General features: G+C 36.9%; 1 protein-coding gene across 4 annotated transcripts in view; it reads right to left on the bottom strand.

The window, feature by feature from the left end:
* The window catches only part of LOC100768249 (DNA repair protein XRCC4), a 214,286-nt gene that overhangs the window by 130,728 nt on the left and 66,968 nt on the right, over positions 1-16,590 (bottom strand). For all 4 annotated transcript variants that reach the window (XM_027401768.2, XM_027401767.2, XM_035440487.1 and 1 more), the window contains exon 4: positions 8,665-8,831. In XM_027401768.2, coding sequence (XP_027257569.1) covers positions 8,665-8,831 — 167 coding nt within the window. The remainder of the gene's footprint in view (positions 1-8,664; positions 8,832-16,590) is intronic.

Genomic DNA, 16,590 nt, shown 5'->3' on the forward strand with positions numbered 1-16,590 from the left:
AATCCCACATTCAATTTTCAAATACACCTCCCTGAAGTTCTTGACTGAAAAAATATGAACATACATTTACTATCAAAACTATCTAGCTTTATGAAACTTTATGAAAACTATCATTTATATAATATGTTAAGTTTTGAAAGGTATCAAAACGAAATTGATATAATTTTTGTACAAGTAGTACTAGACTGCATAACTATACCACAACTATATCATGAAAGGTTACATCACTTCTGTTACAGGGAAAAAGTTGTACATTATGTAAGTTAAACTTCCTTGCTTTTATGCCTTCATTGCAATAAACAGGTCATCAAACCGGACAACACCTCCCAGAAAGAGTTGGGTTGCATAGCATAGTGTATTGTTATAAATAGCCATAGAACACAAACTGAGTTTATCAGTTATTACTTTCTCAACAGACTTGGAGAATATTAACCTGTTACTCAGTATTTAGGAATTAAGACATGCATAGCTTGTGGCCTACATTATTTTTAAAACTCATTGTCTACAGCATTATCATTTGCTATGCCTTACATATTACTTGCTCCATGCCAAAGTTCTATCTGAAAAATTGGCCAAAAATTATTAGGTGAGGCCACAGATCAATGAGAGACATGAGACACAATGCTACCCCAAGGACAATAAAACAAACCCACAAACCACTGAAGGAGAGGAATGGGCCTGTTTCAGTCCCCATTTTCCAGTGCCCTGCTCGGAGCAGCACATCCAGAATCAGTCACTTTTGAGGTGCTACTCCTGCCTCTGAGAGCCATCAGAGTATTGGACCTGCTTGCACCCACCCTATGGAGACAAACTCAATGCAATTCCTCTAAAATCAGGTACAAGACAAGGCTGTCCACTCTCTCCATACCTCTTCAATATTGTCCTTGAAGTTCTAACTAGATCAATAAGACAACAAAAGGAGATCAAGGGAATACAAATCAGAAAGGAAGAAGTCAAACTCTCACTATTTGCAGATGACATGATAGTCTACATAAGTGACCCAAAAAATTCAACCAGGGAACTCCTACAGTTGATAAACACCTTCAGCAAAGTAGCAGGATACAAGATTAACTCAAGAAAATCTGTAGCCCTGCTATATACAGATGACACATTGGTGGAGAAAGAAATCAGAGAACCATCACCCTTTACAATTGCCACAAACAACATAAAATAACTTGGAGTAACACTAACCAAAAAAGTGAAAGACCTATACCATAAGAATTTTGAGTCACTAAAGAAAGAAATTAAAGAAGATACCTGAATATGGAGAGATCTCTCATGCTCTTGGATAGGCAGGATCAACATAGTAAAAATGGCAATCTTGCCAATAGGAATCTACAGATTCAATGTAATCCCCATCAAAATCCCAACACATTTCTTCACTGACCTTGAAAGAACAATTCTCAACTTTATATGGAGAAACAAAAGACCCAGCACAGCAAAAAAAACAAAACAAACAAACAAACAAACAAAAAAAAAAACCACTGTACAATAGAGGAACTTCTGGAGGCATCACCATCACTAACTTTAAGCTTTATAACAGAGCTATAGTCCTGAAAACAGCTTGGTATTGGCACAAAATTAGACAGGTAGACAAATGGAACAGAGTTGAAAACTCTGAAATTAACCCACACACCTACAAACACCTGATTTTTGACAAACAATCCAAATATATACGCTGGAACAAACAGAACATCTTCAACAAATGGTGCTGGCATAACTGAATGCAAACATGTAGAAGACTACAGATAGACCCAAGCCTTTTGCCCTGCACAATACTTAAGTCAAAATGGACCAATGACCTCAACATAAACCCAGCCACACTGAACCTACTAGAAAATAAATCGAGAAATAACCTTGAATTAATTGGTACAGGAGACCGCTTCCTGAACATAACACCAGTAGCACAGACACTGAGATCAACAATAAATAAATGGGACCACCTGAAACTGAGAAGTTTCTGTAAGGCAAAGGACACAGTCACCAAGACAAAACAGCAGACCACAGACTGGGAAAAGATATTCACCAACCCCACATCTGACAGAGGGTTGATCTCCAAAATATACAAAGAAATCAGGAAGCTATTCTCCAAAATACCAAACAATCCAATTAAAACTGGGGTACAGAACTAAATAGACAATTCTCAATAGAGGAATCTAAAATGGCTGAAAGACACATAAGAAAGTGTTCAAAATTCTTAGTCATCAGGGAAATGCAAATCAAAACAACTCTGAGATACCATCTTACTCCTGTCAGAATGGCTAAAACAAAAATACCAGAGATGCAGAGAAAGAGGAACATTCCTCCACTGCTGGGGGGGAGTGCCAACTTGTACAGCCACTTTGGAAATCAGTATGGCGACTCCTCAATAAAATGGGAATGAATCTACCACAAGATCCAGCATTCCACTCCTAGGCATATACCCAAAAGAAGCACATTCATATAACAAGGACATCTGTTCAACCATGTTCATAGCAGCATTATTCGTAATAGCCAGAAACTGGAAGCAGCCTAGATTCCCCTCAACTGAAGAATGGATACAGAAATGTAGTACATTTACACAATGGAGGACTACTCAGCAGAAAAAAACAATGGAATCTTGAAATTTGTAGGAAAATGGATGGAACTCAAAGAAACCATTCTGAGAGAGGTAACCCAATCACAAAAAGACAAACATGATATTTACTCACTCATATGTGGACGTGCTTTATGATATATAATAGTGAGTGTGCTTTAGCAGAGCTGTTTTTAATGATGTTGCTCAGAATGGTTTCCTTCCAGATGATGATTGAGAAGCTAATTAAAAAAAAATGGTGCCAGGTACTACAAGGGTAACAGAACTGTGCTGTTTTTCTGGGATTTTGTTTTCTACTTTTTTTTTTAATGTTTAAATGACTGCAGAACCTGGAATAACTGTTGCTGCTATTGATGCATAACATACTGCCATTATTGATATATATATATATATATATATATATATATATATATATGTACATTTACACAATGGAGTACTACACAGAGGGGGAAAAAATGGAATTTTGAAATTCCCAGGCAAATGGATGGAACTAGAAGAAACCATCCCAAGTGAGGTAACCCAGCCTCAAAAAGACAAACATGGTATATACTCACTCATAATTGGATTTTAGACATAGAGCAAAGGATTACCAACCTACAATCCACACTGCCGAGACGCTAGGAACCAAGGAGGACTCTAAGAGAGACATGCATGGTCCCCCAGAGAAGGGGAAATGGGCAGGATCTCCTGAGCTAATTGGGAGCATGGTGGGGGAGGGAGTTGGGAGCAAGAGAAGTGGAGAAAAGGAGGGGAGAGGAGGACATGAGGGAACAGGAAGATTGAGTCAGAGGAAGAATAGAAGTGAAGAAGAAAAGAGATACCATAATAGCAGGAACCATTATAGGTTTAAATAGAAATCTGGCACTATGCAAATGTCCAGAGATCTACAAGGATTACCCCAACTAAGAATCTAAGCAATAGTGGAGAGGCTACCTTAAATGCCCATCCCTGATAATGATATTGATGATTACCACATATGCCATCCTAGAGCCTTTATCCAGTAGGTGATGGAAACAGAAGCAGACACCCACAGCTAAACATTGAACGGAACTCCTGGAAGCCAGTTGCAGATAGGGAGGAGTGATGAGCAAAGGGGTCAAGACCAGGTTGGAGAAACCAACAGCAACAGGTGACCTGAACAAAGGGGAGCTCATGAACCCCAGATTGATAGCTGGGAAACCAGCACAGGACTGATCCAGACCCCCTTAATGTGGGTGGCAGTTTGGAGGTCTGGGCAATCTATTTACTTCTGGTAGTGGATCATTATTTATCCGTAGTATAGCAATGGACTTTGAGAGCCCATTCCACATAGAGGGATACTCTCTTAGCCTAGACACATGGGGGAGGGTCTAGGCCCTGCTCAGGATGATATGACAGACTTTGAAGATTCCCCCATGGAAGGCCTCACCCTCCTGGTGATCAAAAGGGGCTGTGGTAGGACATAGGCAGGGGGTGGGGGGACGGACTGGGATTTCCATGTAAAACAAGCTTGTTTCTAATATAAATAAAAAGAAGAAAAAAAGTGACCAATTAATAAATACTAAATACAAAAAGGCCCCCAAAAATAGCAAAAAGGAAATTTTGCACAAAAATATCCCAAATAAAATCGAAGGGACCAGTTCCCTATTTCGGCAGCCATGACAGTAACATGTGTTTGCCATGACCTTGTCCTAGTCACTAGAAGTCAGATGCCTGCCTCGTAGCAAGGAACCAATCAGAAGTTAGCTGGCGGCGCTATGCTTTATGGCTCTGGGTGTGCTTTATAGACAAGCGCACAGCAATGAAGAGCAGAGCATAGCCATCACCCTGGGAGGGCCTATGGGCCATAACAATCAACACAGGGCAAGCCCTCCAAGCCTGGAGGCACACCAATACTGAGCCTGAGCGTAACCCTAGATACTCCCCTTATGCTGCCCTACAAGATCTCTATGCAGCTGGTTCAAGCTGAATTTGCTAGCCATCCGCCATGGTGGGTGGGTGAAAGACCCGAGCTAACATGGGGTTAGCTCCTTAAACAACAATAAAGCCCCATGCAGTTTGCAGCAAGTTTTCGAATCCGCCTGGTGATTGGGGTGACCGAGGTCCTGGGCTGGAACCCTGGAGGCCTGAGTTTCCCGGAGGTCTAACAAAATAACAAAGTGGCACATGCATATGAACATGTGGTACAGAAACAGCAGAGTGACCATTCTATTAGCAGTGAGTTCTGGCCCAAATTATTCAGCTTGAGGTAAAAGAAAAGAGAATCTGAGCAGCACAGAATGGCTGAAGAAGGCTGAGAAGGAGAAGAGATTGACATCAGAGACTGAATAAGGCCCCAGGCCAGGAAGATGATGGCCACAGCTGCCTCTTTGCTCTCTGAAGAAAGGGTTTCCTGTAGCTGTTCTTACAACAATCTAACGGGCTACCATGGAGACATACAGATATCCCCCGAGGCCTTTAAAAATCAGACTGAATTCATCTGTAGATAATGTGATTCTACCTTGAAGGCACAAAGACAAAGGGAAGGAGCTTTCAAGCCTTGCTAATTTAGTCATCTGAGTTCACTGAAGACTGCCTCCTATTAGGGTTTTAATAACTATAACTCACAATAAAGCAAGAGAATTTCTAAACTGAGGTCTGACTGCAAACAAAAGACCTATGGAACTTGAGATCTATTGTTTGAAATTAAATAAGAAATCCAGTAAATAAATGTAGCTAATAACCTCAGGGTTCACATACAAATTTCTAATGTTTTCCTTTTATTTGAAATATACAAAACTAACTATGTAACAAAGCTTGCTCAAAGGGGAGCACAAAGAGCACAATTCCTGAATTAAGGCCTGCTCATTAAAAGTTCACATTTTATATCCAGACTGTAATTCCTTACTCCTCTTTCGAGCCTTGTTTATTCCTGTCATCCCAAAGCAAAAGAAATTCATATTTGGTTTTGATTACAACATTGATCCAAATTTCAATTAAAAACTAAATCCACAATTGAAGATATAGTATATTACCATTTAGTTTCTCTTCAAAATGTAAATATAAAAATATTTGGTAGTATACAAATCTCCTGAAATAGAACCTAAGTGTATAGGGATTAAAGCATACAATTACATTATTGGGTTTGCTCATCCTATTTCCTACTCCATTCTAATCCATTTCAGACCCTTCTACCATAGTTTCCGAAGGAATTTCTAGTGCCTATCTATGCCCCTCTTTCCTTTATCTACAGTACAGGTATAGTGGTGTAGGAAGAAATGATGGAATTGGAGAGGGATATCATCACAGTCAGAGGATATGGTGATAAGTGCACTATGATTGGGACTCCTAACAGGGTCCAATTTTTGACAAGTGTCTATTTTCTATGTCCCCAGTTTCTGAACTCAGTACATTTGTGCTCTATTTCTAATCTCTGGAAAGCCATGTCTTAGTCAGTACTCCTGCCTTGGGGAAGCCAGTGCACTGAATGCTCTGCTCACGAAGAGACCACTGAGGAAATGCTGCTGTGACAAGACCACACAGTATTGAGAGAGCCTCTGAGTCATCATGCTCCCTCCTCAAAAAGAAGAAAAGCAAATTAGAGAAATACGAAAACTCACTAACTTCAGGTTTACAAACAAGAGCCTAGAAGAGGCTTCCTCTTCCTCTGAAGAGGATTCCTTTCTCTCAGGTTGTAGTTTCCCTCTTATGGCAACACATTGTTAGGTCACATGAAAGACATCTGACCCAGTAATGACAGCAGAAAGATAGCTGGAGATGCCCCCCACCCCCCGCGCTACAATGAGATTGATGACTAACTTATATGCCATCCTAGAGCCTTCAATCCAGAAGCTGATGGAAGTAGAAGCAGACACCCACAGCTAAACAGTGATCTGAACTGTAATCCAGTTGCAGAGAAGGAGGAATCATGAGCAAGGGGTCAAGAACAGGCTGGGGAAACCCACAGAAACAGCTGACCTGAACAAGGGAGAGCGCTTGGTCCCCAGACTGATCACTGGGAAACCAGCATGGAACTGATCCAGACCCCATGAATGTGGGTATCAGTGTGGAGGCCTCAGAAATCTATGGGGCCTCTTGTAGTAGATCAGTTCTTACCCTCACATAGGAATGGATTTTGGGAGCCCATTTCACATAGAGGGAAACTCCCTCAGCCTAGACACTTGGGGGAGGGTCTAGGCCCTATCCCAAAGGATATGACAGATCTGAACCTACAGAATGCCTAACCCTCCCTGGGGAGCAGAAAGCATATGGGATACATAGGGTATTAGTGGGGGGCAGGGGAAAAGCAGAGGGAGAGGGAACTGGGATTGACATGGAAAACAATCTTGTTTCTAATTTAAATAAAAACTGGAGGAAAACAAACAAACAAACAAGACAAGCAACAGGAAATGCCTTGTTGCTGGTAGGCAAAAGCCCTGAAAGCAAGTCAAGCACCTGAGCTCCACAGAAAAAAGAGTTGCACACAGGGTCTTTCACTACATAGGCTGCTGTCTCCAGGCACATCTTCATTTCCTGCTGCTTGCAATTGCAGCATGCCCATGAGCTAGTACAGTACTTTCTCAGTTACTGCAGACCTTTTAATGCAATTGGTTCAAGTACAGAGAACCCAGTCTGCATTTTCGTGGGCAATTTATGGATCCAATTTCCTGTCATACTGAGGATATTTTGGATTTTAATATAAAAATATAGTGGCTTATCAGAATCACAGTTCATCTCCTTTAATTTATTTGATATATAAAATAGAAAAATACAATCAGACTATGGATATTATTTCAAATAATGCTTTGTAGCAGAGATACTTGATACAGGTTCATATTAAATTAAAAACATAAAAGTTTAAGAGATGAATTAACTGATCTTCTATATAATTTCCTAATATATAAAGTGGGATTTGACTCATTTATAGGTTAAGTTTATATATCTGGATATAAAAGATAATTTCAAGGTAAAAGAATAATACAAATATTCCCTTAATATAAAGCTAGAAAGTAAACGATAACTCAGTATTAGTTATTTAAGTTTACATAGGCTACCATAATTCATTTTATTTAATTGTTAAGAAGTTCTTTTAGCTACTCTTCTCCTCATATACGTATGTGGATAACCATCAAACTCTTTAATATGTAATTCCCCATGGACTTATTAAGAGCCATACAGAGCAATCACAAGAGTTGCCCTAAAAGTTCAAATACTTTTAAATGGCATGTATGTTATTATACCTTACCTTGATTGAGAGATTTCCAAAAATTGTACCATATATCACACATCATTTTATATATATACATCATGTAGTTATTCCAATCACTGTTATATACACAAACACAGAAAAATCACTTTTGTCTCTGTGAACATATATGTGTTTATGATCCAGTTCAAATACCCTTTTGTGTAATAGAATAATACAAATTATATACTGGGTATGAATACATTATCATTTACATGGAAAAAGTAATACTTGATAAGAAATATATCAGTCTTATTCACTATTGAAAAAAAAAAAAACATAAGAGGCAAATCCAGGAAAAAGACTTTTCAATGTCTTAGTCAGTAGCCACAATTACTTCATCTTTTAAAAATGAGTGTAGTATGAATTTTCAGTCAAGGGAAATGTCTCTAGTAGAGCCAAAACACACATCATTTGAAGTAGTTATTATTCACTAATTCCAAACAAAAAGTCAGCTGTACTTATTTGTACTTCCCATCTCCTTTTGTTAATTATTAATCATATAAATTAAGCTACAGTAATCCTTTCCTTATAAATATCCTTAGTCTTCTCAAGTGCTGAGGACTATGTCATGCCATGTGTATGCTCAGCACACATTCTCTCAGCAGGCAACACACTCAGATTAACTTTTTTATTAATGGTGTAATAATGGGCTGCAATACTTGAGCCACAGTCACTTCTAGAGAACTGAAATGGTTAATACTCTGCTGCTGTACAAAACAGCCACTAATAATGTAGTGGGGTAAAATTGAGAAAAGGAATAATTAGGGAGGAACTTTATAAAATGCTGGCTCTACATATGCTGTAAATTTATATATCATTAGCTTACGTCTACAGGAATGAAAGGGCTCAGTGTTTGCCTGATGTAAGTACACTGTGTACATACCGGCCTTGAACATCGTTCCAATCTCTCAGGAGCCTATCGTTTTCTTTCTGCAGGTGCTCATTTTTGGCTTGTTTTTCTGCAATGGTGTCCAGGCAGTAACAAATGAGTTCTCTAATGACTTCGGTTGAGTTTGGAACTTTGTCTAGGTTGAAGGAACCAAGCCTAAACTAAAAAGAAAGAAAGGAAAGGAAAACATGTTTAGTTTCAGAATAGTGTGGAGATGGAACAATTGAACAGTCCAGTTTTTAAGATACTTTTTTTCTGAGGGGAAAATGTATTTTGATTGAAACTGTACTTACTACATACAATACTGTGAACTTAAAATTGGGTCACCTCCTAGTTTCTTATTGAATTTATCATATGAATCAACAAAATAACCTAAAAATAATGTCTCTTACTTACGGTCAGAAAAGAAACCAATTACCTGCTCTTAGGTATGATATACTATCCTCTTACAAAAGCCTAAGTTTATGTTACTCTGCTCAGAGAAATTGGACATGTTACATGTTAGGATTTTTAAATCATGTACTACCAAAATAAATGGATATTTTTGTATTACAACTATTGGAATAATTTATACATAAGGTACTACTGAAGAAATATCTAGTATTGGTAATAGTTAAGTTAAATAGTTAAATACCCAATTGGTGATAGTAAAAAGAAAACTAGAACTTTGAGAACCTGATAATATCAGAAAACTACAAAGGAATTACTTTTATGTAAATACTGTGATTTGTTAACAATACTACTACTAAATGACAACTTGAATACTTTCGAAAAAGGTGAGAATCGTAAAATAACTTTAGGAGGGAATGTCAGAATAAAGCGTTACAATGCATGTGTTAGTTATGAAACTCAAATTAACACATAGATTAGTTATCTATATATTTACATAAACAAAATTTCATATCATGTCCATCAATTTTGTACTCCTAGGTATCTACTTTCTAGTATTTATGTATTTAATAAAAGTATTTCCAAAATGTATCCTTTCTCAGGTTGAGACAAAACATATCATATAATTTACGAAACAAACAAAAATAACCAAACTAGTAGTGATTAATACAGAAATCCAAAGCCTATAAGCTATAACTTCACTAAACTTCCTTTAGTGTGATATCACTTGGATATAGAATAACAAAACATGAACTCTTCTAGATAGATGTTTCCTAATTTAAGTGCTCATATAGAACATATAGTTAGAAGACAGTTTCTCATCATGAAAACTATGAGAAAAATTTAAAATATGAATCTCAGATGTAAAGAAACACTTAAACTCATTTAATACATAAAGAGACATCAGTACTGTGATGGTTGCTTTTAACTGTCAAGGTGACACAATCCAGGAGCACTTGGGAAGAGTTTCCCAATTACTGTCTAGATCAGGTTGGCATGAAGATAAGTGTACAGGGATAATCATGACTAAGTTAATTGAGGTGAGAGAAGTCACCACTGTCATTGTGCCTGAGCAGGGAATCTCGGACAGGAAAAGGATGGATAAGGAAAGCACAGCACAGCATGCTGTGCACTCTGCTTTCTACCAGTGCCTGTGGATAGAGGTCATCCAGCTCTCAGGTGGCTCTCACTGCAATGATTTCCACTACAGAGACTGTAACCCACAACTGGAAACCAAAATATACCCTGTCTCCTGTAGTGACTTCGTCAAGGCATTTTGTCACAGCAACAGAAAATAAAACTAAAAGAAACATTTAGAGACTTTGAGACTATAAACACATTTTAGAGGGTTAATATTACATTATTAACCACAAAATATGGATATATACATTACTATTTCTAAGCCTAACCTGATCATAATGTTCACATAATCCATTGTTTTATTGCATCTCTCAGTGGCTCTTAAAAAAGCTAAAATGCTACCAGATAAAGAAAAGAATTTCCTTTACTTCAATGAGTATACCCATTTGAAAGGAACTCATTTGCTTGGGTTAAACTAAACAATTTTAAGAAACATTTAACAAAAGAATGCTTTTGGAAAGAGCAGAAATTCAGGCGGTCTAAATTATTTGAGACTGCTGTATCTGATTTAATTATTTATCTTAAACTTTTCATCAAATGGTCAAAAACATTTGAAAATTGTCATGTAATGAAAGGGGAGTCCATGTAATAGGGATACAAGTTTAAAAGAGAAAATTTTAATGACAAGAAAAGTATATACACTGGAAGGAAATTGGAACATGTACCTTTTGAAGCTTCTTTGAGTGTAAACACACTGAAGGGTAAAGGTCATCTGTACAACATTACCTTGTGAGATTATATAAATCAAGAAGAAAACTAAGTTTACTTCAATTTTAAACAGCAGATGACACTGTCAACAGAACACATATCCACAAAGGTTCCTGGCATCCTCTTTGTATTACTGCTGTCAGTGTAGTAAGAAAGGTGTACACTTTTAGAGGAGAAAGGTTTTCATCATATGAGACTTTGAAAATGTGAAGTGTGTAGAGAATGTGCCCACACTTTGACTTGAATTTTAAAAAAGTCCAGCACTATACATTATGACTTAGGAGAAAAGGAAGGGAAGATAAAAACTAATTCTAGGTCAATGTTTGTCAAAATATCACTCAAATATTAAGAAATATTTTAAATGACATGATATATGAATAGACTTTATTTATATTCATTCCTCATTCCTAACTTCTCCAAGATCCACCCATAACACCCATCTCAATTTTATGTTACCTTTTTCAAATAAAAAAAAATCTTAACTTTGTCTTTCATTAGTTATAATGTTGAAACTAAACTGAAGGCATCATTTTTCCTTCAGAGTAAGCAATTGCTAGCTATGAGTGCCTTCAAACACTACTAAACTCAAAGGTGAGATCCTTAAAAAAAAATCATAAAAATGCTAAGTATCCCTAAGTCTCTAAACACGATACAGGTTTGGTTTTATAAAGCTATTTGTATGCTTAATTTTTGAATGTATTGCTGAGAAAGAACAAAGATTTACAATTTCCAAACTACTTATTATAAGAGCTACACATGCTTTTCATAAAATACTTACAACAAGGATAAGGAAGAACTTTGTTCATTATACTCTGATCTAGGGTCTCCAGGAAACAAAGTTCTCCTACTTCCTGCCATTTTGGAATTATTCCAGGCATCACTGACCAATGATGCCACTACATCATAAACATAAGAAGTCATTAATCACTGATTAGACCAGATTCTAGTATGGTTTACTCTGACACCCTACTTCAACTAACAAATGAAAACAAATAGCCAGCCTGGAAGACACAGACATTTCAACAAACACTTTCTTTTTGACAAAATTGAAAAAAAATGGGGAGAATAACAAAAAGTGACTAAGTATTTAACTGAAATTTCTCCCCAAAATTATCTCATTAAAGGTTACCACTTAGGTACTCCAGTTCAAGCAATGATAAACTGCACTTAACTGGCTCTCCTGTGGTAATGAGAAAATCTGGGACTAAGAAAAGAAAAAATTAAAAAAAAAAAAAAAGCCAACAGTCAAACTCCTGTTTTCAGGGCTGGGCAAATGAATAAAAATAGAAAATTGAAAGTCATTCAAACAGGGTGATATCCATGTTTATGTGGCTTTTCACCACATGGCCCAGTATAGTCCACAAAGAGAATGCTAGACCTCAAGTTGAAATATCACTTCCTGACTGCAAGAGCCAAAGAATGGAATGTACACACACAGAAACAATCATTGCCACAGAAACAGAGAGATACACACAAGTACACAAATAATAGAGAGAGACACAAATGAGGAACAAATTTATTGACAGGCTGTGAAGAGGTGATAAGGCTTAAATCACTATGTCTTCCTGGAACATCATAAAGGAAACTTGTGGGACCTCAGTATAAACCAAGAGTTCCTACAGAGGGTTTTAAATTCACATAATGCAGTCAGTCAAAGGGAAACAAAACAGTGGACATGCAACTTTAAAAGTGTTATAAAAAATATGAATTAGCTGGTTATTTCAAATTTTGATTTTAAAAGAGTACTCTAGAGACAAAGTGAATAAATTAGAAGGCTATTCATATGAATATAATCACTAAATTTCAGAACACTTTGAACAAAAGGGGGACTTTAAAAATGAAACAGGTTACACACGAAGGATCAGGATTATAATGACACCTCATTTCTGCTACAAGAATGGAAAACAGAAAGCAGTGAATTAATTTTTCCAAAATGAACAAGACATTTTCTGACAAGAAGCTATCTTAGAATATTTTGAATCATGACAAAGCAAGACACTTGTTTTAGTCTGTTCAGGCTACAGTAACAAGATGCTTCAAACTAGCTAATTTATAATTAACAGAAATGGATTGTTCATTATCCTAAGAAGTCTAAGAAGAAGCATTCAGTGTCTAGTCAAGGGCTTTTTCTCAGAGAAGACAGCTTTAAGCTGTATCCTCAAAAAGTTACAAGGAAGTTAACTACTAAGGTCCTTCACACTCCTTTGTTAAGGGTATTAATCCCATTCATGAAGACATAGTAATTTAGGCCTGGTTTAGTACTGCCATATTAGTGATCAAAAATTAACATGAAAAATTTGACAAAAGAAACACATTTATATCACAGCAATACAAAGTCAAGCAACATGGCATCCAGTACAAAAGAAGAAAATGAAACAAATCTTTAAAATAATGGTTGGTTTGTATGTATCAACTGACATCTTTTACCATCACTTTCAGATCCTTGTACTGTTTTATGATAATAGGTCTTAGTGGCAGTTTAACAATTTAGGACTAGGTTTATATGATATGTGGGTGTCAGACTGTTTGATTTTTTTGCATAATCCTTTAAAAATTAAAGAAAAATAAATAAAGAGCTGAATACTGTGCTGTTTCTTGTAGAAGTGAACATGAGATCATTTTCACTGAGGGGAAGTAATAAAAAGACAGTCAGCTCTTGTTCCATTTTAGGAGAATGAAGTTGTATCTGCCATTTCCTATGAGATCCAATGCACATAGGATGATATTGTGTGTTGAGTCACTGTAGATTGTGAGGTAATTGCTTAGTTCATTATCAATCCTCTGCATCCACTTCACTAGTGTGGAACTGGCTGGTACAATCTATATTTTCCTGAAACCAATGTCACTTGACTTCAGTTCTGGCAATAGAACAAGTTCCAACCATATTCTTCTCAACAACTCTTTCCAATTTTAATCAATCTAAATGACACACTTCAGAGTTCTCAAAATGAGTAAATGAGCTGCTGGGGAAATGGGAAACTGTGCCATCACTATCTATCAACAGCTTCTCTGGGAACAAATCGTGTGGTGCTGAATAGACTTTTTTGCTTCAGAAATACCAAGTCGTCTTATTCACCCTCCTCACCCATTTTGTACATCAGCAAAAAGACCTTGCCTCCTAGTTTCCAAAGCATGCACTAATCCCTTCAAATTTCTGACACCAATACTACTATTAATTAAAGACTGCCATTATGATTTCCTTTTCCAATGTCATTTTTTAAGAGAATCCATCACAGCTGTCTAAGTTCTCTATTTACATCTCATAAATCCCCTTTACCAGAGCTCAGTGGATTGTGTTAGACCAGCCTAATTCTTACAGGGCCAATTAATGCCCACATTAGTTTCTCATGTTCTCTATGAATAATGTTAACTGGAAGACAGTCAATCCAGGGTTATGGTTATTCCTATTAGGGTAGAAGAGACAGAAGGCTTTTTCCCCTATTCATTTTTTTCTTTTAACATGAGAACATGAAACAGACAAAAGTCTGGTTATAAACAGGCAATGTGTTGAATTTATGCTTTAAAAAGGAATAGAGTAAACATGGAACCAATGTAAATTCAATCCCTCCTCACAGCATTTTCTGCTAAACTATACCTCCAAAGTATTCTGTCCCAGCATACCCCACCCATAATACTTTCAAGATAATGTTTCTACTGCCTTCACATCCTTGCTACATATTTCAGAAAAGAGAGGTTCTTACTGCATTAGAAGAATAACCCTTCCCACTGAGTTCTAGCTCTTCAACAACTCAGTTATTCCACAGAATATCTATCACATAATCAATACACACTCTGAGGATATGGTGTATGCTAGACACTTAAAACAGGAAATTTAGCCAATTTGAAACAGAAACTTGTTTTTCATGCTCATAAAACTTAATGTAGAAGGACTGGTGGATAATTAAACCAGCAATGATACAGAAGCATGACTGCCATGAGAGGGAAGACAGAGTAGATACTGTGTAGTAATCAGGAGGCTGGCTTACCCTTTAGGAAGAAACTGGCATCAAGCAGACTTTGAAGACTATGCAAAAGCTAGTTACAGGAGGGAGTGAAGAGCATACCCTATGCAGAAAGAACACATACAAAGACCCAAGGCGACCAAATGTAAATAAAGACTGACAGGGAAAGAAGAAAGTCATACATCTGAAGAAGCAAATGAAGACCAGGACAGGAAAGCCCAGTCCAAAGCTTGAAAGCCAACTCTTTCTCCAGCATTTGCAAACTCTTAAACTTTACTTCATTTTTGTTAGGTTTTCCTTGTTGTCATTAAATTTGTGTAAATGTTTGCATTCTTTGAAAACCCCTTAAACCTTACAACTACTCCTTTCATATCCCATCCCCTCTACATTCTCCACTGAAAATATTCTTAGCAAAGTACATCAGGAACCCTTACTGTTTAAAGCCAGAAGACATGCCACAGTTTTCATTTCATGTGGACTGTCTTGGTTTCAGTGACACCTCACTGGCCTGTTTTTTATCCTATACTACGTCTTATCAGTGTCTTTGTAGACTGCTATTTTTGGACCAGTTCTTTACTGGCTGCTTGTATTCTTGCTCTCAACTCCTCCTCTTTTTCCCTCTTCTCTATCTGAAACATCTTAAACATGCTCAAGGTTTTTCCCACTGGCAGCCATGCTGAGAACTGCCAAGTCTGTTTTATTGAGTTAGAAACCTTAGCTTCAAATCTGCAGACTAAGGTTTCTACTGAGTGTCCTCAGTTATGACAAAAACATAAACAAACTGATATGTAAAAGTAAATTGCACATTACATCGCAAACCTCCTTCACCCTAGTAACAAAATTATCTTCCCAACTAGGAACCCAAATTAACTAATCCTTAACTAGGTCTAATCCTTGTTTCTGATCCCTCTCCCCTTATTTTCAATTACAAAGTTTTGTCAATTCTACATCCTAAATATTTCAAACCTGTCTGTTTCCCTCTATCTCAATGGCCTCTCTTAGGGCTAGATTTATTGCATGCCATTTGGATGACTGTGACAGCCTCCTAACTACACTTCCTGCCGCTGTCAGTCGTGTGTTTCCATCTCCACTTTTACCAGACGGTCTTGAAAACTTCTAATCTGATTTTTAATCCTAGCTTAAGGATCTAATGCCCTTTCCTGCCTAAAAGTTGAGGCTGTCATGACCATTACCTATTTACCTTACATGTTTGATCTCTCACAACGTCCCACCTCCCAAAGCCCACAATCCACTTTTCTAAAGTATCTGTGATTGTCATCACCGCCATGTATTTGTAATTTTTCTCACTCGTCTGTATAGGATAGATCTGCTTATTGTACACTTAATCGTACGATAGTTATCTGATCCTTCTACAATCATTTTTATTCAGGATTTTGATGACTTTTAATATAAAGAAAGGCTATCTGTAGGGACAGCTCCACCAGAGCTGTATAAAAACATTGTTCATTATGTTGTCCAATACCCTTCATACACTGAAACATGATCAATATCTTCTATGAACCAAAAAATCAATGAATAAGGTTTGTAACAAAAATACTGATAATTTACTGCTTTACTATTTAGCAGTCTTGATAGCAATGTAATAAATTACCCTGCCTCACAGTGGTAAATATATAAAAATTAAAGTTCACGTTTTTTATGTATATTATGGTTACTTTATGGATTTAGTATTTTTAAATTATTAAATACATAGTCTCAA

Source organism: Cricetulus griseus, chromosome 2 (genome assembly GCF_003668045.3).
Source record: "Cricetulus griseus strain 17A/GY chromosome 2, alternate assembly CriGri-PICRH-1.0, whole genome shotgun sequence".
NCBI lineage: Eukaryota > Metazoa > Chordata > Mammalia > Rodentia > Cricetidae > Cricetulus > Cricetulus griseus.